Source organism: Cyrtonyx montezumae, unplaced genomic scaffold (genome assembly GCF_038088225.1).
Source record: "Cyrtonyx montezumae isolate F1298 unplaced genomic scaffold, pur_monq_1.0 scaffold_3, whole genome shotgun sequence".
Lineage (NCBI taxonomy): Eukaryota > Metazoa > Chordata > Aves > Galliformes > Odontophoridae > Cyrtonyx > Cyrtonyx montezumae.
Window position 1 is genome coordinate 80,365,222 of NW_027072034.1, and position 25,334 is coordinate 80,390,555.

General features: G+C 43.4%; 1 protein-coding gene across 4 annotated transcripts; it reads right to left on the reverse strand.

Annotated features, from left to right (window-relative positions):
• Positions 1–194: 194 nt before the first annotated feature.
• SLC19A2 (solute carrier family 19 member 2) lies at positions 195–24,986 on the reverse strand. 4 transcript variants are annotated; one of them, XM_065742033.1, is made up of 8 exons: positions 24,819–24,986; positions 24,131–24,736; positions 20,976–21,198; positions 6,873–7,033; positions 5,355–6,332; positions 2,742–2,888; positions 1,969–2,123; positions 195–1,381 (listed from the first exon to the last, which is right to left on the reverse strand). In XM_065742033.1, the coding sequence occupies exons 1-8, from the start codon at positions 24,984–24,986 to the stop codon at positions 1,219–1,221; spliced, it is 2,601 nt and encodes an 866-aa protein (XP_065598105.1). In that variant the 3' UTR covers positions 195–1,218. The 4 variants fall into 4 exon arrangements, with proteins under 4 accessions (XP_065598105.1, XP_065598106.1, XP_065598107.1 ...); XM_065742034.1 differs by lacking the exons at positions 20,976–21,198; positions 24,131–24,736; positions 24,819–24,986 and adding an exon at positions 9,402–9,449; XM_065742035.1 differs by lacking the exons at positions 20,976–21,198; positions 24,131–24,736; positions 24,819–24,986 and adding an exon at positions 9,084–9,105.
• Positions 24,987–25,334: the final 348 nt, after the last annotated feature.

Sequence of the window (25,334 nt, forward strand, 5' to 3'; positions counted from 1 at the left end):
ACACACTGTTGAGAGCTAAGCTAGCATTAGAGTTCATTCTTTGCCCACAGTCTCCCTGGGCGTTATGGGAGGCTGAAGATAAGCACTACATTTGCACAAGTATTAGTAAAAAGTGGTTTTTTTTACTTTATGATTTTGTTATGCTATGTCTAAAGACAGAGGACATAGAAGAAACACAGAGGAAAATTAGGAGGATCCAAACAAGCATTTTAATTCCTTTCGCACCCAGATATATCATAGGTAGTGCCCAGTTTAGGAAAAGGGTTTCTGCAGTTGTTGCTTTCACACATATTTTCTTTGAATATAATACTATGAACAGAATTGGCAAGTTACAAGTTCTTGCTGTTCCTGGGCATGCTTTGGTTTGCATAAAGAATACAATAAATTTCCCTTGTATCAACTTACTTACAATTTTGGATTTAATACAGCTCATTTCAGACCCTGTGTTTCCTGCAGCTAACTTGGATTTCATCAGTCACTTCAGCACATTCTACATCAAGAGTTCCCATTATCAAGGCCATGGTTTATTTTAATAAATATAGCAAACTTGGAAATATACAGAAGGAATCTAGTTTCCTTGATATTGGTAAAGGTCATCATTTACATTATTTTTCATTTCACAGAATAGAAAACTACTGAATAGGAATGCATCAGTTTGATTCACAGAAATGACGTTTCAAAAACTTGCAAGTTCACATACACATTAGCTTTTAGTCACCACTTCCCCTGAGATAGAACAGTCCTCCAACTGGGCCAGAACAGCTGGTCCACCGGCCAATAGAAAGTGGCAAAGGTTCCAGAAAGCATTTTCCAACACCACAAGTTGTACGCTCATCACAAGCAGCAGATAGCAACATTAATCCAGCAAAAAAAAATCAACATTTTACATAATAATAGCCTGCAGCCAGGAATTCATGGTGGAGTTCAGTATAAAGTGCCTTTTAAAAGGAAATATGTATTTGCCACCCTTGCAAACAGATCTCGCTCTCATTTAGATTTAGTCGAACCAAGAAGCTCCCTGAGTTGTGCATAAAAGCAGGCTTTTCAACAAAATTAATTATAAATAAGAGGTAAAACCATTGTCAATTAAGGAGACTGTTAAACTTGCTAGAAAGCTTTAAAAGAACACCACAAAGTCAGTAGCTATAAAGAGCAGTAGTTCAAGCCATAAAAATTCAGAGGGTTGTCCCCAGGAACTCAGTGGTTACCTCCAAATTTTCAACTGTAATCGTCTCTGAAGCGAAAAGATCTAGGCTCCAAGCTGATGCTGTGGATGTTCTGCATCTGTTTTGCTCTTCTGGCTTCTAATCTGAGCTGCCTTTCTGACTCTTTAGCTGCTAGTTCTTCCGCACGCTTTTCTTCTCTTTTTCTTTTTAGCCATCTGTAGAGAGAGAAATGCAACTGACAGATAAAATTGACATGTTTATTTCATCCATTCAGAGGAGGCCTGGCCTCCTCTAAATAGAGCCACCTGGTCCTGCAGTATAAAGGCGTTACGGCCAAGCCAATCTGAAAATGTGTCTGTCCCAAACATGGGAGGCACTACTTCATCCCAATATTCCTATTGTTGAATCCACATTTCCCTAACTCCACTTTTGTTGACCTGATATAATTTATATATATATATAATTATTAATATATTAATATTATATATATATATATATATATGTATATATATATATATATAAACAGATTAACTTTTTGCCTGTTCAATATGCTGAATCAGCACAAGACTGCTCTTTAACAGGCAAAAAAGGGGTAGGGAAGAAGGATCACCCTTTTTCAGCAGAAGCAGAGCTCAGGCTCTGACAAACTCACAACAGTGGATGACACTGATATATTTTGCAATGTTTTTGCAACACTGATATACAGTTTTGTATATATATATATGTATAATACATATCTTGTAATTAAAAAGACCAGCAGTAACAATGTACCACAAAATGGCTTCCACAGGACTCTACTCACTCTTTAAAAGCTCTGTTGCATTCCTCTGTCCTTGGAAAAAATGTAATTCCCTCTGCCTGCCGTCTCAAAATCTCTATTTGTTTTTCTTTCATGTGTTCTTGGTGCTTTTTTTTAAGCCATAACTTGAATGCTTCTTCTGGATTCCTGTTTCTCTCCTATTTAAATGAGACATATGCACAAGGCTCATCATCAAACAACCTTTATATTAATCATATTACGATTTCAGAACTCCACTGGCATCCCCCATCGACATTCAAGAAAATCAGACATAAGCACCCATATGCTATCTGCCATGGAATAAATACATGAGCAAGAATTCAAAGCAGCATGTTATAAAAAATAAATAAATACAGATTTTAGCTTTTCCAGCTCATTGCTGCAACACAGAACTTCAGAGCACCTGAATCATCATTTTCTGGTCAGGTCACGTGCAATTAGCTGGTTGCCAACAAGTTCTGAAGGTAAGGAATAAACTTGTAAGGGTTCTGGCTTGTTCACAGCCGGGCTCAATCAAGTCATCCACCCACTGAAAAAGACCCTCTCTGTATCTCCTGTGATTTTATTGTAAGTTCACACATGGAGCCTGTATGACACCAACCAACTTGACAGACAGAACCATCCAGAACATGCAAGTCAGTCCAGCTCTTCACTGCAAACAATATGACCAAAAAAAATCCCATCACTGTCAATTTTCATAGACTTAGTTAAGAACACAGACTTACAAATGGAACCAGATCAGTACGACTCTCAGCCCTACACAAGGGTGACCTTACTTTGCTGTTCAAGTTCTCTAGCTCCTTTGCACGACGAATTCGCTTTTCTTCTTGCACTTGTTCTTTCTTCTTCTGTAACCAAGCTCTAAACACTATCTCATTCTCTCTTCTCTTCTGTTCTTCTTGTTCTTTTTTCCTTTCTTCTTCCTTGTATGAAAGTAAGAGCAAATAAAACTTTACTTGCTAAAATGATTGCCTTAATCTTCAGGGGCCTTACTGTCTCAATGGACAATAAATGACTAATTTGAATTCTTAACAAAATATTGCTGAAAGAGGGATAAACTGGACTGCAGCTAGTTGGTACAATCTTTAGGAACAAACAAGACCAAGCACTTCCCTGGGGCTTCTGGTTGCATATAGATACTTCCAGTCTAACTGCTTTTTGTGATTACCATCATTGCCTTGATACATCTCAACTTGTGAGCATTTCAAAAGCAACAGGTCCGAACTTTCAAATGGACATCTGCCCAGCTGAACTAATTTGAAGGCAAGCACAATTAACTGATGTATTTTAAAAACTAAAGAAACTATCTGATTTGAGATATCACTAAATCCAAAAGGATATTTAAATACTTATTGGAATGCTGGTACTACCATATTAAGAGGGAATTTCTTCTGGGCATGAAATGTAATACCTACTTAGGGATGTATTAATAGCTCAGCATCATTCACAACTTCACAAAATGAATTTATATTTACAAATTTGTGAACTCTCTTTTAATCATTAATCACATTTTAGTTAACAAATATGTACAAATAGGAAAAAAGATTTCAAACAACGTTTCAGAAAGCTGATGGGGACATTTCACCACGTTTTGATAACCTCACTCATTGCAATGGTCTTCTTGTAAACAGGATATCCTCCCACTTACACACAGCTTGCAGACAATTTCTACTTTGCTGAAAGAAACCCACCCAAAATGAGGCAGATGGATTCCAACAGTGTCAAGAATGTTTCATGCCTGTGAAATCCATCATGCATTTTTCTCCTTCAAAAATGAAGAAATAAAGTACTGCATTCTCAACTTCTTCATAAATTGGTCAACAGAGATGTAGTGCATGCTGCTAGCCTAACAACAGAAGGCTGCCTTCATCACATCATTTACTTCAAATGTGAGAAGTATATGGTCAAGAGATGGTCTTCTTTGTACAAATAAAACACGTTGGTAACCCTTCACATTTAATACCCCTCGTTATTGACCTGCACCTCAGCAAATTTATCAAATAAAGCAGGCTAGAGCTATTTCCGTGAAACTACTTAGCCAGTTCATTGAGCACATCATGGCACAGCAAACTGGTACATGTTTCTGTGATCTTTTTATTCAGATGGTGATGTTATATTTAAAGCACCCGACTGGAACCCTAGAGGAGTGTGAGTCTGAGTAGAATCCAAACTATCTGTCAGACCTGGAAAGAACATTTTTAAATGCAGCCATTATTACGCTCACACAGAATTTGTGACTTCAAACAGTACTCAAAAAAAAAAAAAAAGTAAATATTAACTCTTAAGTAAAAAAATGAGTCACAACATATATTGCAAGCTACCTTTTTGCTATTTTATCAACAAAACAAAGCAAAGCAGCTGTGTTTTTAAAGACTCCACTGAAGATATATGAAGCTCCTGTTAACAGCCATCAGAAGCTGCTTCTGCTATTAAATGTTTTTCTGAACAAAAAGCTGAGGAAATAATTAAATTTTGAGGGTATGTATGTCCTGAAAAGAAAGTGATTGCATTTTCTAAAATACAGTTTGTTTGTTTTTTCCTTTTTTTTTTTTTAACTGCCCTGTATAGACACAAGAATAACAACCTCTGTCCTGGGAATGTTTTCTTCCTTTTGTTCTCTGCGTAGCAACCAAGCAAAACCAAATAATGAGGAAAAAATATATCCATTCATAGAGAAAGGGAAAAAGTGCCACTTTGCAACAATCTCATTAAGAAAATTTACTACAACACTCATCCATGCAAAATATTTACAGGGAAAAAAAAAAGTATCCTGTTACATTATCATTCAAGGTGATACTACCTGCACGCATCTCAACAAGGCATGCTCCTTTTGAAGTCTTCCATACATTTTAAGCACTTGCACTCTTGTTCATAATTCTCACAGTCACTGTCCAGTGTAAAATCTTATTTCATGACTAAACACTCTCCCATATGATAGCTGTCTATTACTTGCTTCACCAGCTCCCAAACATGCACCTGCATGACTGCAGTTATGTTAACTTTCTCCACAGATTACATTGCAAAGTACATGTGGTATCATGTACAGTGTTTCAGTAAATAATTGGCTTGCAATGGTATTCAGAGGGAGACAATAAGCATAAGTTGTAAGTACAATGAGCAAAAGAAAGCCTATTTATGAGGGATATATTAAATAAATATTTCATTTCTCCTGCAAGCAAGATATGAACCTATGCTGCTCGGTAATTCTGTTGGGTGTTTTAAGAAAAGGAAAGGAGTTTTAAGAGATTCTGTACGAACTCCAGAGAATTAATATTATTACTGCCTCTTTGATCATGGAAGAACAGAGTAAATGCTGTGAACATGTAGCCTTTATGAGGCAGAGGAATGTGATGGTCATTGCGATCTGCTTGTTGTCTCTGTATTTTTACCTCTTTCCTCAGTTTTTCCTTCTTTAGTTCTAATTGCTTCCGTAGTTCTTTTTGTCTGGGAGAAAGGCAGTAAGTGGAGCTTCTCAAGGGCACATTTGCAGACTGTGCTCTCGGCAGAGTCTTCCGTTTTCCCAGACCTCTTGCAGCACCGACAGCAGAATTCAGGCAATGTTTAGGGTTAGATGGAGACTTAGGAAAAAGGGCACACTCTTCTGCAGAAGGAGAAAAAGAAGGTATTCCTGGTCTTACTGGATGTACTTCCTTCATTGGAGAGACAGTGCCACAACTGAGGTGCGAAGATTTTGGAGATGTACGTTGAGTTTCAATATCAGTGAAAGAAACACTTATTGGGGGCAAAAAGCCCTGGCTTTCAATGTCACGTAAACTTAGGAGTTCAAATTTTCCATCTTTCTCCACTAGGACTTTACCACTGTTCTTCTGTTCCTCATTTGTGCCAGCATGTAATGAAAGTGATGTGCCTTCTGGTCCCATTTCGCTAGAAATATGCAGCTGAGACAGCTTAGTTGAAACATCATCTCCTCCTGCAAGGTCTGCTTTATAAACTTCAGCATCTTCAAGAGGAGGAACTTCAAGATCCACCAACGTATCCTTAAATTTTAATTTCCGCTCTCTGTTCTCACCCACAGGATCCTGGATCTCCAGCAGTTTGTTGGCTTCCTCGATCTTTTCCAAGACATAACGCTTTATTTCTTCATCTTCTTCTTCATCCAGTTCCTGTTGGTTTTCCAGCTTGGAGTCCTGGATTGAGCATTCGCTGTCAGAATCAGAAACCTGGTCTCCCTCTTTCATGTCAGACCTGGACACCAAACTTTCTCCCTCGTGGGGTTTCACTTTCGCACCTATGCCTCCTTCTGAGAGCTGATATGGATTTTTTTCCATTTTCTCATGGTCTTCTTCAAAGGTCACCACAACGTTAACATTTTTTCCCTCGGTGTTATCTTCTTTCTTATCAGGAATCTGAAAAAATAAGCTATTTATCTCAATTTATTCTCTCAACAAAGTATAGTATCCAAGATACAGAAAAGAAAGAGTGAAAGAGGAAAGCAATACTAACCACATATATTTTAAAAGAGGCTATGAAATAGAGAACATCTTAACAAATAGCTTTTTTGGCACTAATAACTAATAATACTTCCTCCACGTTTATATCTATACAAAGCTTAACTAACTGTGGCTTGAGCATTGAAGCAATCAGTTAACAACGTGAAAAAAGAGCAGTGTGCTGCACAAGTTCTCAAAGGTGCCTGCACTGTTAGCAGAAGAACTTTTGTACCAAACACATTTTCAGTAAACACTTAATTGTTCTGTTTTAAGACAATTGTAAGCAAATTAAGCAGGTCACTGGATTAATTTTCTCAATCATTCCAAATAACCTTCCTGTCAGAATCCTGCAAGCATACCCACACACCTCAAACCACACTGAAAGTTGTGCTTATAATTCCTAATGTATACTCTAATTTATACTCAAAATAGGAAGACACTCAATTAAACAAATACTTCTCTTTCAGCAAGGTTTTCTTTTTCCTCTTCATTAATTAGCCATTCAAGGTCTTTTTCAAAGTCATCCTCATATTCTTCTTTTTCTGTTAAATCATCTGTATTTGCCAGATCACCTTGGTCTTCGTTTTCACTCATTTTTGCGCTGTGGTAGAGTAACGCTATAAAAGAGGGAAAAGTGTTTTAAAACTCCAGCAACACACCAGCACAGACATGGCTGTCTCCCATAGCACCCACATCAAACTTGCGAGCAGTACCAGTACAACCATGTAAGGCAGTGCCACAGCACCTCAGAACTAAGGATGATTTAAAAATATGAATGGCTTTGGCCTTTCCAGCTCTAACCAGGAGGAAGATTTGAGCCAAAACAAGGCCAGGTGACATACTCAGCATCTCTGTTACAGACTTTACACTAGAACACATTAGAAGTATTATGAGATTTCACTGCTCCCAGGTGCGTTTTACATATTAAGCCTTGCTCTTTACCTGCCTGCTCTCCACTCCTTTAAATAAACCGTACCCTATTTAAAGTTACATTACAAAGTTGTAGGATTCACAAGTTCTAGAAGATCTATGCCATGGCTTAAAAGAGGAGGAGTCATCAAAAAGCTTTTATTAAAATGAGAAGTCATTCACATACTGGGCAGGAGTCTTCTGCTATCATCACCAAACATATACAAACAGCCAGCATTCACATCATGTTTCCTCCACTAATACTTGGGGTAAGGAAGTCATACAGACACCATGTGAGACAGCTGGAAAAAAGATTCTGTTCTGGTTTGAATGGCTGTAAAGGGTAATGATGGGAAATAGTAGCCAGTTAATCAGTCTGGATATAGTCAAACTCATGACAAAACTGAAGACAAGCCACAGTAAGGACAGAATCGTTTAAACAGTCTGGACTGCACAGCACACAGATGCCAATGGCTCCTGTCTGGATGCCAGAGTGACTGCCTGAATCACTCACTCCCATCTAAAGACACTAAAGGGTTGAAGGTATGTAGAGACACAGAACAGACAGCTGATTCTGTTCCTTTTACAGCTCTAGCCACTCATCATTCATTCCCTTATTTGTTTCTAACTGTTTATAGAAACAACATAAATGGAAGCTGTTCAAAAGTTCCTTTCCTCTTTGCACCCTCCGCTGTGATCTGGAAGTTGCCACTTCCACATGTCTCTCTCTCATACAATGACTTTGAATCTTCATAATACACTAAAGGATATCTACACAAGTGTAAGCACATGGCAGCACAACATGGGATGCACAATTAGCTCTGAGCCTGGATGAGCCCAAAACAGTGGGACATCTCTGGTGGTTCAATCTGCACTGCTGTTTCAGACAGGAAGGGTTGAGTCTGGAATCCCACTCTGACTAAGCATCTTGTCATATGCTTTGTAACATCCAGAAGCTGCTGCTTAACCTCCTGCAAGCTCTGCTTTTATATTCTGATGAGCACTGTTAATTTCTCAGTTACGTACTCACACAAACACAGTTCTATCTTTCACAACTCTGTTCCATGCTTGACACGAGTGTTGCTCTTTTAGGCCTCAAAATTTAGTCAAGATTTAGTTAAAGGAAAGAACGGTTATAAGGTTGGGTACTTTTATGGCAAACTTATATATAAATAACCTTTACGAAAGCTCATTATTGTTTAAAACATACTTTGTTCAAGGAAATCTGAACACTTTTCATTCCCAATCCTCATTTCTGTTTAGCTACTACTTGCTGGAATAATCACTTATTCAAACCAGGTTACTCTTGAGTTAAAATATTCAAGGTTTGTTCTGTTTCTTGTCTCGACTTCCTACTCCATGTCTATTTTCCCTCACTTTTTACCTGAGTCTATTCTCATAAGAGACGCAATCCTTTTTGCTTGGAAAAGCCCCTTCCTTCCCAAACTCCTTTGCTCAAGGTGGTGACACGTACCTAAGTTCCTAATAGAGATTACACTGCTCTAGGACATACTCAGCACAAAGAACTATTCCCCCTACACTTCTTTATAATAGCAGTTTGAAAAGGTACAGAGATGAAATGTGCCTTTTACAAAACACATTCATGACGATCTCTGCTGCTTAATAGTGAACACATTTAATACGTATATATATATATTATGATGAGTATCATAAAGAAGGGTAGCATAAGTTCAACCTCTTCTGTCATAGCATGAAGTAGTTGTGGCTTGAGAGATACTGTCAGTTTAATTTAACGACCTTGTTCAGGAGCTGCTGTTCCATTCAGGGAATTATGAAGCGGGAATCAAAAGCACTCAGCTTCAGGAGCAATCAGAAGTTTTTAGAGAATATCAGGTCTTCAGTTTCATAAAACGGTTGGGTTGGAAGGCACCTTAAAGCCCATCCATATCCAACCCCCCACCCAGCAGCTCAGGCCGTCCAGGCCCCCATCCAACCGTGCCTTCAACACCCCCAGGGAAGGGTGCATCTCTGGGCAGCCTGCACCAAGGCCTCACCGCCCTCTGCGTGACAAATTTCTCCACAACGCGTAGTCTAAATGTAGTTTAAAGCTGTTACCCCTCGTCCCATCAATGGAGACCCCTGTAGCCACAGTCCCTCCCCTCCGGGCCCGCTGTTGCTCAGAGCGCGGCCCGGAGCGGCGCCGGTAGTGTTGCCATGGCACAGCGCCCCCCCCACCGCAGCAACGGTCGCCGCCGATGGTGGCCCCCGAGGGCCAAATTCCCTCCTCCCGCCGCCGTCGCCGTGCCAACAGCGGGCGGCACAGCCCCGTCGCCATGGGAACGGCATTGCGGCCCGCTGGGCCTACCGGAGTCCGTTCCGGTGCTGTTTGGCACCGGCTTGCCTCAGCCCGAAGCTCGAGCTTCGCGCTCCATCATCCACGCCCGGGCTGACTATAAGCTGTTTGCTCGGAGAAGCGCGTGGTGTCAAAGTGGGAACGTTTGTTGGCAGAAATAGTGCTGCACCTGTGGGGAGCTGCCCCACCGTGATAATCAGTCATACATCACTCCCATAACTCTGAAACGTGAGCAAATAAACAAATAACAATCCTAAATAAGTAACCCCGCCGGCCTGAGCCGGCTCACCAGCCCTCCAAGCTGCAAGCACAGGCTCAGCCACCCTCAGGTCACGCTAAAAAGGGAAACATTTTCCCTGTGCAGCACGGTGCTCCCTCACACCTCACTGTGCAGTACACCCCTTCTCTGGGCTCCTGCTGGCACAGAGCCTGGGGCCACAGCAGCACAATGGGCACAGAGATGGGACAAGGATATGTCCCAGCATGCAGCACCTATGTAGTGTCCATCTCCTTATTTCCAACGTGGCAGTAAATCCCCGTTTTGATTTTAACAAGGCCTAACAAAGCCAAAACCAACAGCCCAGAACCACACCGCAAGACCAAGCGCTTCAGAGGGCAACATACCCTCTGCACCCAAGGGTTAATGCTGAGAGAAAATGTGGGCAGAAAATAGCCATTGGAAAATTCAGCCTGTGCATGGGTAGCTCTTACGACAATGAGGGCAAAGTCAACCTGGCACTCAGTGCTGTGGGGACAGGAGGCTAGAACACTTAAGGTGAGTGCAGGAGGTTTCTGAAAGCTTCTGTTGTTGGGGCTTCCTCTAATCCGACAGCATACAGCAGGAGAGAGAAATGGGTTTTAACCTTGTTTCTAGAAAGGAGGAAGGGCCCCCAGTGTTTACCTGAGATAACATGGTACCTTCTGGTGATGGTTCCTGCTGTAATTGGGAAAATGTCAGTCACTGGCCTCACGCAGGATCAGGCAGATAGCCTGTGTGGGAAGATGGCACTCTAGGGTTCCAGTTCCCCACATTTACAGACATGTAGCATAGACAAGTTCACAGCATCTAAAATAAAGCTTTGATATTGCCCCAGTTCTCTTTGTGCTCTTGTACTACAAACACACCCTTCATCTTACAAAGAAGTGCCACCCTTTTCATTCACCAGAGATGCTTTATTCTACTAATTACAAGTCAGCCTGATTGTAAGACAAGGATTAGATTCAACTGCTATAAGATCAAGCTTTAATGCCTGAAAATGAATATGTAATTATATTTTAAGATCTAAATCTAAATTAATCTAAATACATGCATATGTTTTTGAACCTGCACATCATTCAGTTTAGGTTTTCAGATGTTCCTCTCTGTGATGGAACAACAGCACAACACAGTTGTGAAGAGACGCAATGGAAACAATAGCTGAGCAGTGCAGTGCTCCAGGGATGGGCTCCTACATGTTGGTTGCTCTTTTCCGTGTCACTAATGCATCAGATAATGCATTTAGGAAACACCAATTTATCCAGGGCAAGTATGCTTCACAGGGGAAGGCTGTGTAACACCTTCAGTGCACCACTGAACACACGCTGTCACACCTTTTGTAGGAGACAACTGACACAGTTAAGAGTCACTAGGAACAGGATCCAGAGCTGCCAGCTCCCAGACCCTCTTCCATAACCAAAGTCTCCCTTTTCTTCTCAGTGATCAGCTACAATTGTGACTACATTTTCTATTTCATTAGCACATCTGTGCAGAGCCCTTCCCTGAAGGCAAAGCCAGAACAGCCACTGCTTTACACACACCCACAACAAATTTTAAGGTAACCCTGCAGCACACTGGCAAGCCCTCAGGGCCAGTGACAGTCCAGAGGTACAGCAGTGGGTGCTGCCTGCTGCACTGTGTCCTCCAACAGCTCCCACTGTCCCTTATCTTTTGAAACATAAGTCTCTCCCCCTAATGTGGGCCAGAAGCTATTATAAGGATCACAGCAAACCCGAATCAAGATTCACAGACCCAGTTTTGACACTCACCTAAACAGGTTGCCTGCCAGTCACCACGTCCCAGGGAAGCAGCTCAGACACTCATGGCATTTTTCTTGTCCCTATGAAACCACACCTGCTGCTAAGGCAGGAATCCAGCTTGTGGCAGTAGCTTGATGTTCCTTCTCAGCTATCACTGTGGCAGTGTGCAATGGGAGGAGCAAGGGGGATTGCCACAGTTCACGTGGACCTGCTTTGCTCACAGGCGAGAAGCATCAGGATTCTTGTCACAGCATCTTTCATCAGCAGCAGAGAAGTGAAATGCCTGAATCTGCTTTGAAATGTAATGCTGTGCTATCTGAGCTATTAATTACTCCCCTGCTTTATGCAAGCATAGATTTCAATCTCCAGCACATTCAAGAAACTAAGGCTGGCATCTCTATTCACCCAGAAGGCAGAGAATGAAATTTACATCTGACACACTGACAGCTGCATCCATCCTGCCTCAGCAATAAGGCTCTCAAAGAAATATTTGCAAGACCTGCATTTTTTCCTAGCATACACACACATGCTCTCTCTCCCCAGTCACCTATTTTCCTCTCTCAACAAGCCCTGCAGAAGGCTAGCCACAGACTGTTAACTCAGGGTGCACTTTCTCATCCAGCCCAGCCTGCACCAGCAGGTAGCAATCATCTCTCCCAGAAGCACAACACAGGGACAGCTTCCTAACATAGTCAAGTGTGGGTGTGTCAGGACAGGAAAACTATAGTGCTTCCTCCTTAAAACTTTGTTATTTGGATGATATAAATAGAAAGGTCCTCCTGCACAGTAAATATACACCTGCTTTCCCTTACAGTCAACCTTAATGAGGCCAGTGCTTCCTGACCAGGGTTACCCTGCACCACCAAGTTTCTGCCCTGACTGTACCAGGCTGTAGTAGAACTTCAGAGCACAGTTTCTGAACTGTTCAGCTATTAAGGAATCCCAAGGCAAGACAAAAGACACTTGCACATAGTTCTGCAAACCTACACAAAACAGTCAACTACCTTCTTTAAGGCTTGGTTCTTTTTGCATGGTTTGTCTTGATTTTTTTCCCCTTTGTAGGGCACACACTCAAGACAACCTGCAAAAGTTAATGGCAGCAGCAATAGTGGGGATCGCCAGAACACAAAGACAGTGACCACACAAGATATCTTGATAAAAAATTTATTTAACAAAAATATCTATTCAGTTAGAAACAAGATGAATGGGTCCTACCAACAATATCAACATACTTACAGAATTTCATAGGCATCAGTAATTCTGCGTACAGCGCCTCATCACCACACCAGCAGCACAACATAGGAACATCCAGGTATAGCCTCTGTACTTTGACAGCCATGAATATGTACACAGTGTAGCATGCCTCCCTATTACAGTTTAACACAATTTCATTACTTTGGTAGGAAAAAAAATTCATTGTTAACTGCTGTAACTCAGTTGACTTTTTTTTTAATAACTGGGTTGCTCCCCATCAAACATTTATTCTCTGTAAGAAAAACAGTAAAACTGAGGTGCTTCTTTCGGTCACTTGATACAAGTGCCATGTACCCATGCCTCATCTCATGTCACACCTACCATCAGGCTAAGGAATCCATAGGACAGGAGATGCTCTTTCTACTCTTTTCTTAAGGCAGCCCATCAGCTAGGCTTCACAGCTTCAGATTTTTTTCTTAATACATTAGAGAACAATATATCCTGAAATAGAAACTTGAAGCCACTCATGTATAAGAAAGTTAAATTTACATGTGTCAGTGCCACTACAGCTAAGCCCTGAAGACACTTCAGGAGGCCAGCTGCTGATACCATGAAGCTCAGGAGAGTGCATCTCCTTGCACAGCCAGCCTGGAATTGCTCCACAGACTCCAGAGAGCACATCTCAAACATGTCAGTCATTCGCTTTGGTTAAGGCTGGCTCACACAAGTGATGAGAATGGCTCTAGCCAGGAGAGAAAAAACTGCGAGTTCTCCACAGCATAAGGACAGACCAAGCAGTAAAATGAAGCTGTCTTTTCACGCTGACCGGAATAACTCCAACTGTGCAAGGAGTAGGCATGGAAAAGAAGTACAATATTTTCCTCCCTTGCCAGTTCACCCATATGCTTAAAACCACAACCCAGCACAGCAGCAGGGACAACCGACAAGACATGCCCACAGTGCTGTGCTGGTCATGGTGCCTGAGTATCTAGGTGCCCAAGTCTAAGACAGCTCTGTGCAACTCCTCCCCAGTGCTGAAGCAATTTGGAATAAATACATTATTTTTAAAAATCAGGTGTGAGGCAAGACCCAAATAGCTCAGACTGGACAAAACAAAATAAAAACCCACTTCTCCCCACAAGCATTTTGCTTAAGTGGAAAGAAGAGGCAGAACTAAAGGCACTTTAAAATGGGAAGGAGTGACAGAACAGTAATCAGTATTTTTCAAAGCCTCAGGTGTTCATTCTGTTAAATGCAGTAATTGCAGTCACAATTCTGAAGTCATAAAGAACAGCCTAAAATCTTGCAAGTCACCTTCTTCCTCCAGTGATGCACTCACATCAACCACCCCACTGAGATAGCCCAGCCTCCAGGGTTGCAGATCAGTAACTCCTACAGTTGTAAGAATCTGCAACCCTAAAGGACAAAGGCAAGGACATCAAGTGGTTCTGCAGACTAGCACCTAGCCCACTCAATAAGCGATCCCTCTACGGCTCCCCTACAGCTTTATGTTACCTTGGGCACAGGCCTTCACAGCAGAAGTAGCATTACTGAGAGCCAATTCAGTGCTGTCACAAGTTGCCCCAGGACACAGTTAGGCTTTTAGAGAGGTAACACTATCAGCTATGGTAAAGATCTGACAGCAGAGACAGCAGACAAACAGCCAAATCAGAACAAACAACTGAAGGAAGCATGTGCTTATGCAGAAACTGAAGTGTGAGAGTCCTCAAAACAGAGCATCCAGCATCACTGGGCAGGCACAGTAAGAACCATGCTGCAGAGCACAGGCCTAAGGCCACTGCCTCTTCCAGGCCCAGGTCTCTGGGGAAAGAGGTCTATGAATTAAACCCTTAATGCAGCAGCATCTTAATGACAAGAAGAGTAGTGAATGACCAGGCAATCCTAAAGCTGCCTTTTCAACAGCAGCCTCCAGATGCTGAGCCTTAAACTAAAACCTCCTAAAGCTTTCCTTTTTTTGAAATCTGTTCTTCACTGCACATCCTAAACATGCAACAGAAGAACAAAAGGCATTTTAGAAAGAAGATATTTGTTCTTACTTACGTAAGACATAAGAAATTTACCTTCTAGAGTGTACTACTAATATAGTATAAATAAATATCGATCAAGTACCATCAAGTTAACTGCCTTGGGAAGAAAAGGCAGAGATTAAAAACAGACCTCTGATTTCATATGTAGCCACAGAGTCTTCATGTAGTGCACTAACAGCTTTCAGGAAACCTGCTTTGCGCACGCTGTTGTCTTCTGTGGGCTCTCATAATGCTGTATAAGCCACTGCCCAAGAACACCACGGAGATAGCCGCAAAATAAGATGCATAAATCATGAACTGCAGAGAACAGAAAGAAAAAAAGTGACTAAAAGCAATTACTAAACATGTGAGAACATCAATCCATGAGCTTCCTTCTTCTTGAAGATCATAAATTAGTAAACATTTCTTTATCAGCAAACCCTTGCCCCAAAAGCTGGTGGCTGAGAGGCTTCACAGCCTGTTTTACTTCCCTCCCTCCCATCAGGGAAGCCAGAAGTCTGTCATACCTGGGTGAAGATGTCCAACCCAAGCCCACTGGCATCCACAACAATCAATGTGAGTAAAGACTGAAGCGCTAAGGCAATGAAAGTGTTGACCCCAAAAACCAGGGCGTACCGCTCCACACTGAGATTTGTGGCAATCTGGAACCTGGGAAGGCAGGGATGGACAGAAACAAAGATGGGGAAAAAGGGAAATATAAGACTAGGAGAAACACCTCTTTAAGATGACTAGGCAACATGTTTTCTACAGCTAAATTAGCTTGTACTGTTAGTACTCTTGTCTAAATAGGATCAGGACAGTACAGCAGAGACTGAGACATCTAAAAAGCTACAGATATCTTACTGAAGTAGCTCTGCCTGATGCAGTTTGAACAGGTACAATGCCCTCTATCCTCAAGATTAAGGATGTCAAGCTCTAAGCATCAACCTACCTCAGTGTGGGGCATGACTTCCCGCACAATCTTGAATCCTTTTGCATCTACCAGTTCCACTGTCTCCCCTCCCAAAGCACCTGGGCTGTCACACAGCACTGGGTATGTAAGCTCAACAGCAGCTGTGTTTACCTCCTCAAAGCAGAGAGTGAGGAAGAAATACACATTACCCCATAATAAGAATAAAGCATAGTCTTCTCACCTGCTAACACTTCACCCCAGCCACGTTTATTGAAATAGATTCCCCAGGCAAGAAGCACTAATATTTAAAAATTTAGAAAAATAATTTTAAAATATTTAAAAATAAAGAGATTTGAGCTTGGGCACACCTTCAGCAAAATACACACGTCTGTGCGTCAGTTCTCAACTTGAGTCAAAACACAAGCCCTCACAACAGATTTCCTAAATCAGGGTGGGTGAGACACTGCTTACATAGAAAATAGGCCAGCTTTCACAGCAGCTGTAGTCTGGAGAGCAATTTACATAAAAAAAATAGATACTCACATTGCTATTGTGATTAGCAGCATGTAAATAATTCTGAAGACAACATATGATGCATAGCAGACCCAGATGTTATGAACAGTGTCCATAATGTATACAGCAGCAGCAATAAGAAAGGAGAACAGGGCAAGTGCCACTTCACCCCACGTGGCCCAGGATGTTTTTATATGACCCACAATAAATACTGCAACAGCACCTGTAAGGGGAAGGAAAGCATAACTGTTAGTTACTACAACTTGGAACAATTTGGACACAGCATTAGGGCCTCTACTAGCTAAATATGAGTGAAGTAGAAGATACTAACATTCACACCTCAGCAGCTCTATGCTTCTGTTTATGCTTATGGGGAAAAATAAAATAGGTCAATGCTGACTTCTGAAATCTCCCTGGCTCCATAAGCACAGGCAGCCTTGTGACTCAGGCCATAGTTGCTCTGATTATAGAAGAGTTGTCAACTAGGCAACAGAAATGCAAACATTTCTTCACAGAAAGACCTGATCAACAGTGTTGTGGTGCTTTAGGGTCTGCAATTCACTGGGCACAGCAACAGAAGGACACTACCCACTTTGACAGGGAAGTGGCAGAACTCTCACTTATGAGGCAGGAAAACTTAGATTTACCATCACCTTCCCACTGGGCTCTTTAAATAAGAACACAGGATCAAACCTAGATCTAAAAGGACAAAATGTCATTACAAACTATTGAGACCATAAAAAAACCTTACCACTGACTGTGCACAAACAATCCTTTATAGCCAGAACAGGTCTGTAGATCCTGCTGGCTTTTACAGAGGAGAAGTTGCAACAAGACAGATCCCAAGAAGAGAGGCATGAAACATCATGCACTTCTCAAGCAGCAGACAAGGTACATTTCATGCACTACCACAGCTCAATCTACTGAGAAGCCAAGATACCTATTACAAGAAATTCCTATTTGAAGTAGGCTTTGTTTTGCAAACAAGTCAAAGAGCAACCAGTAGAGTAATGCTGCTGTGTCACTACAGTGAACCAGACAAACAGCATACTGACAAAGGGAGGTTTACATGAGAGCTCTGGGAAACAGGACTGTATAACACATTTGATCACCATACAGAAGTGGTGTAACATAGCATCCAGGCTTTGTAACCCTCAACCAGACTGCTCTTAGAAATATCTCTAACATTGAGGTTCTTTGTCATGGTGTAAGCATGCAATCCTGTTAGATCTCACAGTAATCTTGCAGACTAGAAAAGGTAGTTTTTTCTGCCTTGGAAAAGGAATATATTTACACCAACCTAAATTCTTAGTGTTTGCTGTGACACTTTCTGACTGACATTTTGCTCCTTGAAAGCCTGGCTCTCCCTAGTGGAGAAATACCAAGATGAATACCAAGAGAAGCTAGATCCTAGAGCCTTCTTTCCATCATCTCATTAGTTCTGACATTTGGGAAGAGACACTCCATGTCTCACTCTGGGGATCTAGGGCCAACTCAAAGCTGTACTCCCAATAGCGCTCAAGGTTATACCAGCTCAATACCTGATTATAACATATACAACCTGTATCCAGCAATTAGACACATATAGCTGATCTGCATTTCCACATCCCAGCCCAATGGAGGTCCGCCACAACCATAACAAACTGCAGGGATATGGCTGAACAGTCAGTTGACCTGACTAGAAAGGATAAAATTTACGTTGCACAGGACAGGAAGCTGAGAGCCATATGAGTTACTATGCCCTATTCAAGTCCTTCTGCAGAGCAGCACATGTACAGGCAGGGACAGCATCTTATGTGAAGGTAAACAGACATTGCTCATAACTGATCACAGAATGACTAAGTGCCACATCACCCATCCCGGAGATGAAAACCGGGATGCACCAGGACAGAGATTTCCAGTAAAGAGAGAGAACTGAAGTACATTCATGTTCCTCTGCAAGATTGAGGCTTCCTTGAATAAAGCTAAGTGCTGTTCTGGCCATCCATCTTCAAGAAGAATGCATCTCAAATAAGATTTAATGCAAAGGTGGTGCAAAGAAGAGCCAGTGAAATAAGCTCAAATGTACTAATTCAAATTTACTACCTGTTCTTTACAGGTAGAAAAACTTGGATGCACTGGTCCATGGAAAAGAATGTCTACAGATAGGCTAAAATGAGAAGTTTTTGTCAAAAACATAGCCTTTACATGCAGTAAGATAAACTGCTCATAAATACATTCAAACTGGAAAACAGAAGTGAGAGCACATGCATTACTTCCTAGAAAATCAGGTTACTGGATGATCATCTCAGATCCATCTTAGAATGGCTTGGGTTGCACAGAACCTTGTTGACAATCCTCCTGATATGGACAGCTGCAAACCATCAAATCACTAAATCAGGTTGCCCAGGGCCATGCTCAGGCTGACCTTAAACACCACCAGGGATGGGGCAATCCATAGCTTCTCTGGGCAGCTTGTGCCAGTGCCCTACCACCTTCTGAGAAAAACCTCTCTCCAGCATCTAAATCTCCCCTCTTTTAGTTAAAAGCCATTCTGCCTTCTTCCATGGTTTCACAGTGATGGAAACAAGTCTGTCTCCCTCTTGATTAGAAGCACTCCTGAAGTACTGCAAGGCCACAGTGAGGTCTCCCTGCAGCCTTCTCTTCTCCAGGGTGAAGAAGCCCAGCATTCTTAGCTTGTCTTTATAGGAGAGGTGCTCCAGCCCTCTGGTCTTCACGGCCCTGGATGCACTACTCCAAATGGAGCCTTGTGTGGGCAGACCAGAAGGGGACAATCACCTCCCTCATGCTGCTAGCTACCCCCATTCTGGGGCAGCCCAGGATACAGCTGGCCTTACAGGCTGCAAGCACACACTCGTCCAGTTTTCCATCCACCAAGACCCTCGAATCTTTCTCCTCAGAGCTACTCTGAATAAGTTCTTCTATCATTCTGTACACATATTTGAGATCACACTGACCCAAGTGCAACACCTTTCACTTGGCCTTATTTAAACTCATGAGGTTCAAATCATCCCACCTTTCAAGCTCCTCCAGGTCCTTCCGGATGGCCTCCCTCTGTTCTGTCACATCAACTGCATCACTCAGCTTGGTGTCATCTGCTTGCTTTCTGATGGTGCACTCAATCCTACTGTCTAGGTTACTAAAAGCTTTTTGTTGAGATCACTAATGTTCACTCATTCTGAGTAATGTGTCTGTGTCCAGTAAAAGAATTCTTTTGTTCTCTTTTTTGAGCAGTTCAAGGAGAGAAACTAATTCATTTTCCTGAAAGCATCACTCAAAAATGAATGACTCAACCACTTGCAGAAAAGATATCAGAGGAAAAAAACCAATGTAGCTTTGCCTGAGTTGAGTGCCAACTACTTTATCTTCCAATAAGGCCATCATTTACTGGATTTGATAAGGATTTTGATATCAAAGATGTTCATAATAAGATTTGAAGAATAATTCCCTCCATATTTATACTTAAATTTACCTTTTTTTTAAATCTGTCTGCATTTAACTGTACTATAACCCCTTCACATAATAACCTTAGATGCTTAGTAAAGACTTATCAGAACCTGACAACTTCTATCTGAAGATCCCCTACTTTACAGGGCATTCTCCAGCTGAAGATGGTGGTAACCTGTTATATTTCTGCACCTAAACACTGACTGATCTGGCATCTTCTTTCCCTTAATACCAACTCTTCTCCTTCCTGAGGCCAAGGCAAGATAGCAGAGGAAGCTAAATAAAAATAAGAGCATCAGTATTGTGCTGTGATGGCATATGAGCACATGCTATTTAAATGCTGTTTAAAGACAACTCTTTAATCATCAAAGACTCAAGAATCAAGTTACTGACCAGTTCAAACCCAGCTAAAATGTGTTAGGTAAGATTCTAGAGCTATAAAACAGACACAGCCTCCCAGCAAACTTCAAGATGGGGCTGAACATGCCAAAGACAGGTTTCAAGCCTTGTTTGGATACCATGGTTTCTTCTGCCCCCAGGAAGGTAACATGCACAGGAGATGGTAGAACAACACTCCATCAATGAAAAAGAATATACTATATCAGCACATGAAGAAGACTCTGGAAGGATAAGTTGCTACATTAAAAAAAAAATGCACTGGCCTAGTTCTTGTAATGAAACACTATTAAACAATTTAGACAAACTTATGTGCTGACTGACCCACCTGGCCCTTTCAAGTCAAGTGAGTTTCTTCATACTAATAGCCTTTCTGCTTAACTGTGCTGAAATGACTACACAGTGGCTCACTGCAGACTGCATGTTTACAGGAAACTTTCAAACACTCCCTGCACTGCCAGAGAAAAGACAACAAGTGTAAAGAACCCTCAACCTGGCTTTGAGTGGCTAAAACAACAACCCCAACTGCCTTAAGCCTGTAACTACAGTGACAGCCAAGAAGGGGCATCCACATGCCTGGAGCCTTCTGCCAGGTCTTTCAGAACAACTGACTCAGGATGCTCCTTTAAGTATCTACACACTGGATTCTTTGCTGTAGTACTCAGTACTGAGTACTACACCATGCATGTCATGGGAGACTCATCTCAAATGCTGATATTCCCTCTCCTGCATGCACAGGGAAATATAAGACACACCCAAAGCGTGCTTTGGTGACACTGAGGGACACAAGCACGTCTCATAGCGGGGCAGGATCTACGTCAGCAGCTTACCTAGTAGTGTTGAGGCCGCCTCCACACCACCATTGTAGATATCTGTGCTGTGAGAGGGCAACACCATCTCCCACAGGCCCTGAGCATAGTTGATGACCTGGAAGTAGCCACAGGTAGATAGTGCCCACCAGACTGACCAGCACAGCATAGTCTGAGAGGAATAGCACTGCAGGAAGTCTCGCCAGATATCCTTGAGCACTTTTAAAACATCTACTTTCTGCTCCTGCATGAATTGGAGGGGGAAGAGAAAAAAAAATGTCAGTCTCTGTTTATAAATACTTAGTGCTGCACTGCAAAATTACAGCTTCCGAGAGGTCGGGTCACTGATGACTAGCAGAACCACTTTAAGACACAAAGTTGCACCAAGAAATGAGCAAGAAGGAGTCCCCATCACACAGAAGTTCCAACAGCTGGTCCCTGCCCTAACCAGGGAGGACTGCCTACATGGGAGGGAAGGACTCAGTCGCAAGTACCCTCTCTCCCCATTTCTGGCTTTCATTACAGAGCAGTAGCTGCTAGTTGCCAGAAGTGTTACATGAGCAACTGACAGGTCCCATATCTCTTCTCTCTGATACAACATCCACTTTGAAGGAACAGGATCCTGTCAGTCTTCCCAATCAAAGGAAAAAGCATCACTGACACCTCATTCACTAAATCCTACCAAGGATGATTGAATTGGGATCAGCATGGAAAAAGTCCAAGTAACAGTATTTTTAAAAGTAGTTTTTCCTCATAAAAGTCTATTTTCCTTTAGTACTAGCATTCAGGGGTTAATTATTCAAAGAAGCAGTATCACTGTACCACTCTCTATCCTCATTAATGGATGTCAGTGCTCTTAGAAGAGAGGTATTGTCTGAGGATCTAAAGAGAATGAAAGGTCCTTCCCATCAGGCACCATCACAAATGACGATTCTTGCACACAGAAGTTCTTTGACAATGGAGATGAGGCAGGAGGGAACCTTTCTCTTCCAGATCTTTCTAGAAAGAACACAAAAGGGAGAGGAACAGACCCACAAAGTAATTTGAAAAAAAAAAATTAAAGTAATCAGTCTTAGTGACAAGGGCTAATGTTCCACACCACTTTGTGCCAAATCAGGAGAGGAAGCAAGAACACATTCACTTTGTAGCCATAGCTGCTTGCAGACAAAGTCCATCCTTCTCATGTCAGTCCAAGCAGCAGTTACCTCACATGGAATGTGATTTAGTCAAGACTCTGATCCCAGCTGCATCTCCAGCCCCTATGAGCTGAAACTCCCTGCAAGGAAACCTGTAGGTATGAGCTCCTGCCCACAGAGCCATGGCACAACATTGCTCCCCTTCAAACCACAGGTCTCATTTTGACATGTCTCCACTGAAATCTCCAGTAAAAGCCATGGTCTCACTCTGTCCTGAGCTCCACTTTTACACCTTTCGAAGTATCACCAATTTCTGAGCATTTTCATTTAACAGCACACGATCCCTTCAGTGCTTTGCCAAAGGCAAGATGCTTACTCTCTGCACAGATGCTGCTTCTGCAAAGTCTATCAGAATGATGTCGAAGAGATCAGCATCCACACAAAGCACAAGTTCAGGTGCAGGAAAAACAGTGGCAGTGACCATGACATGCTGCAAACTCAGCTTTGCAAGCCTGATGCAGGCATGTGCCTGATTATCAGGACAGGCCCCATCAGCCCTAACCCCCCCCCAACCTGACAGTGCTTTAGTACATTAGTGGCCGTACAAATAATGGTACATTTATCAAACACAGCTGCCATTACCTTAATTAAGGCTGCAGCCAGGCAGCAGTGCCTCTCAGATTCTGGCACCCAGTGTGACCCAACTCCAGGCTTGGTGCGTGGAGAGCCAGAAAACAGAAGAAGCAGAGAGGTGATATTGTTACTCCATTGTTACTAGCACTGAATTTCAGTCCAGGCAAGTAGAACGTGGATAAGTGTTTTGCTTTTAATCTCCTCAGCAAAGCCACTCCTGCACCCGAAGCAAGAAATCTGCAGAAGCATGTGCAAACCCCACTGCAGTGCCACGCTGCTGCCATTCCTTTCCAACAGGAGGGGGAACAAAATAAAGACATACACACCCCTTCTTTAAGAAAGGAAAAGGAAAGACTCTATCCATTGTTTCAATTTCCCCCTGCCATCTCAGCAATGGGGCATGTGCAGGTTGTGCCCCAACCACAGCTTCCTGGCTGCTGGGGCACAAAGCCTCTTTGCTGGGGAGCAAACCCCAGCCCTGACACACACAGGAATAACCCAACGAATCTTAAAATTAAGGAAATATAAATCCAATTCTCCATTCCTCTCACCCAAGGGCTTGCTTGCCATGATGAATCACACATCAGCTGCCTAAAGCAGCCAACATGCCTACCTTGTGTCTTGATCTCGGAGAAGCATGACTACTTATGGCTGAGAGCAGCACTGGCCCTCCCCAGGGCCCCAGGCCCACCCCATGTCAGAACAGGCTCTCATATATCTCACCCAGCAGCAAACACAGGTGTAACAGTCTGCAACAGTTGGGAGTTCCCAGTGACCATGCTTCAGGTCACAGGCCCACATCAACTGTTGTGCAACTAGGATACATTAAACTGAACACCAAAGGTATTCCCTGCAATTCACCCATATTTCTGCACCCCTATGAATATGCAGCATCAGTCTGTAGCCACTCTCCAGGACTACCACAGCTTCCTTCCTGGAGCAGTTCCCTTTCAGGATCATAAAGCAAGAATCCAATTGCTATACAGCTTATTGCTGCAGTTTGCATAACATTCAAAGGAGCAAATGTGTCCAAGACATGACATGAGTGCAGGAAGATCTGTTTTTCTTTTTTTTCCCCCTTTTAAAATTCACAGGCACATCTAAAAACGCACACAGAACTTTCAGGGCCCTGAGGTACACTTTGTAACGCTGGATAGGGATTTGACAGCCAGAGAGCTCTAACCAAAGCCCTGTGATAGGTGCAGAACAACTCCAGAAAAATCAAGGAGCAGCCTACTGAGCTCTATCAGAGAGAGGAAAGCAGGAAGAGATTTTCCTGTGCCATAACTAAGGAAGTGGGATAGGTGAAGTGATGCTTTCTGCTGTCGGATATTGCATCTCTACTGCTGCACACCTATGGACACTTACATACAGAAATACATATGGCACACAAGGGAAGCAGCTCACCTTTTTCTCTGCTGAATGTCCCTCCCAGTTTAAGGGCATTTTGACCTCATGCTCCCATCCAGGCACTCTTGGTATGCCAGGCTGGTCCTGCACGATTCCCCCATTCTTACAATCCATGACTTTCATTTCCAAGCTGAAGGGCTGCGGGGCAGCGTGATGAAAGAAAAGGCTTTTCTGTGGCATCGGTAGGAACCACGCCATGCCAAAGGCAACAGAGATGGAGGTTAAGGAGATGACATTGAGGCTGAAGAGGGACCACCCCGCCAGGGACACGAGAAGCTGCCCGCACACAGAGCCCACCGTGTAGCCCACCAGCGTGGCACTGCGGCAGTAGCTGGTGACCTTGCGGTACAGGTCCACAGACACCACGCTGTAGATATAGGAGTAGTAGGCAATGTCAGTGGCGGTGCCCATCCCATAGAAGAACTCGAGGAGCTGGAAGGCACGCAGCTCTTGGGCATAGAGCAGCAAGAACCAGGTGACGATGAGGCTCAGGCCCTGCAGCAGCACCATGGGCTTGTAGCGCAGGTAGTCCGTAGCCAAGAACACGGGGAACAGCAGTGCCAGGTACGAGTACGTCCACACCGGGTAGATCTCGTTGAACACCTGAGGGAGGAGAAGAAGGAGGTGAGAAGAAACGGCGGTCACCCCACAGCGGATGGAAATAAAAGGGCCGGCGCCCCAGTACCTGCGTCTCGGATAGATTTTTGTGCGGCCCCAGCAGGTACCGGGTGAGAAAGGGCTCCGAGGGCCGTATGCTGCAGAAGAAACCGTAGGCGCAAAGCAGCCCGGTGGGCAAAGCCCAGCAGCAGCCGGGGCCGTCCCTCACGGGCCGGGCCCCCCGCGGACCCGCCATACCGGCACCACAGGCTGAGAGGTCACCTCCCGCCCCAAAGGCACCTCCAACCGCCGGCCCGCCGCGCGGCACTTAAAGCCCATTCGCTGGCGGTTGGGAGGCGGGACCGCACGCCGCCCTCTCATTGGACGAGATCTCCTCATCCCGGGCAGGCCGACCAATGGGAAGCCGGAGGTGGGAGGGCTGCGGTGCGAGAAGAGCACGTGTGCGAGGGAGTGGGGGAGGCGCAGCCTGACTCCGGGGTCCCGGAACCGCGTGTCGCGGGTGGGTGGGGGACACTGGGAACGGGGGTGGCGAAGCGGAGGGGAGGGGGGCTGGAGCCCCTGGCTGTGCAGCTTGCAATACACG

Bases quoted from the DNA above. Each gene is read 5' to 3' on its own strand.
- SLC19A2 (XM_065742033.1), bottom strand. From the start codon at position 24,986: ATGGCGGGTCCGCGGGGGGCCCGGCCCGTGAGGGACGGCCCCGGCTGC. The intron at 24,737-24,818 runs GTACTGGGGCGC...CTCCTCCCTCAG, and splicing joins AAAATCTATCCGAGACGCAG to GTGTTCAACGAGATCTACCC. The intron at 6,333-6,872 runs GTATTTGTTTAA...TTATTTTTTCAG, and splicing joins AAAACCTTGCTGAAAGAGAA to ATTCCTGATAAGAAAGAAGA.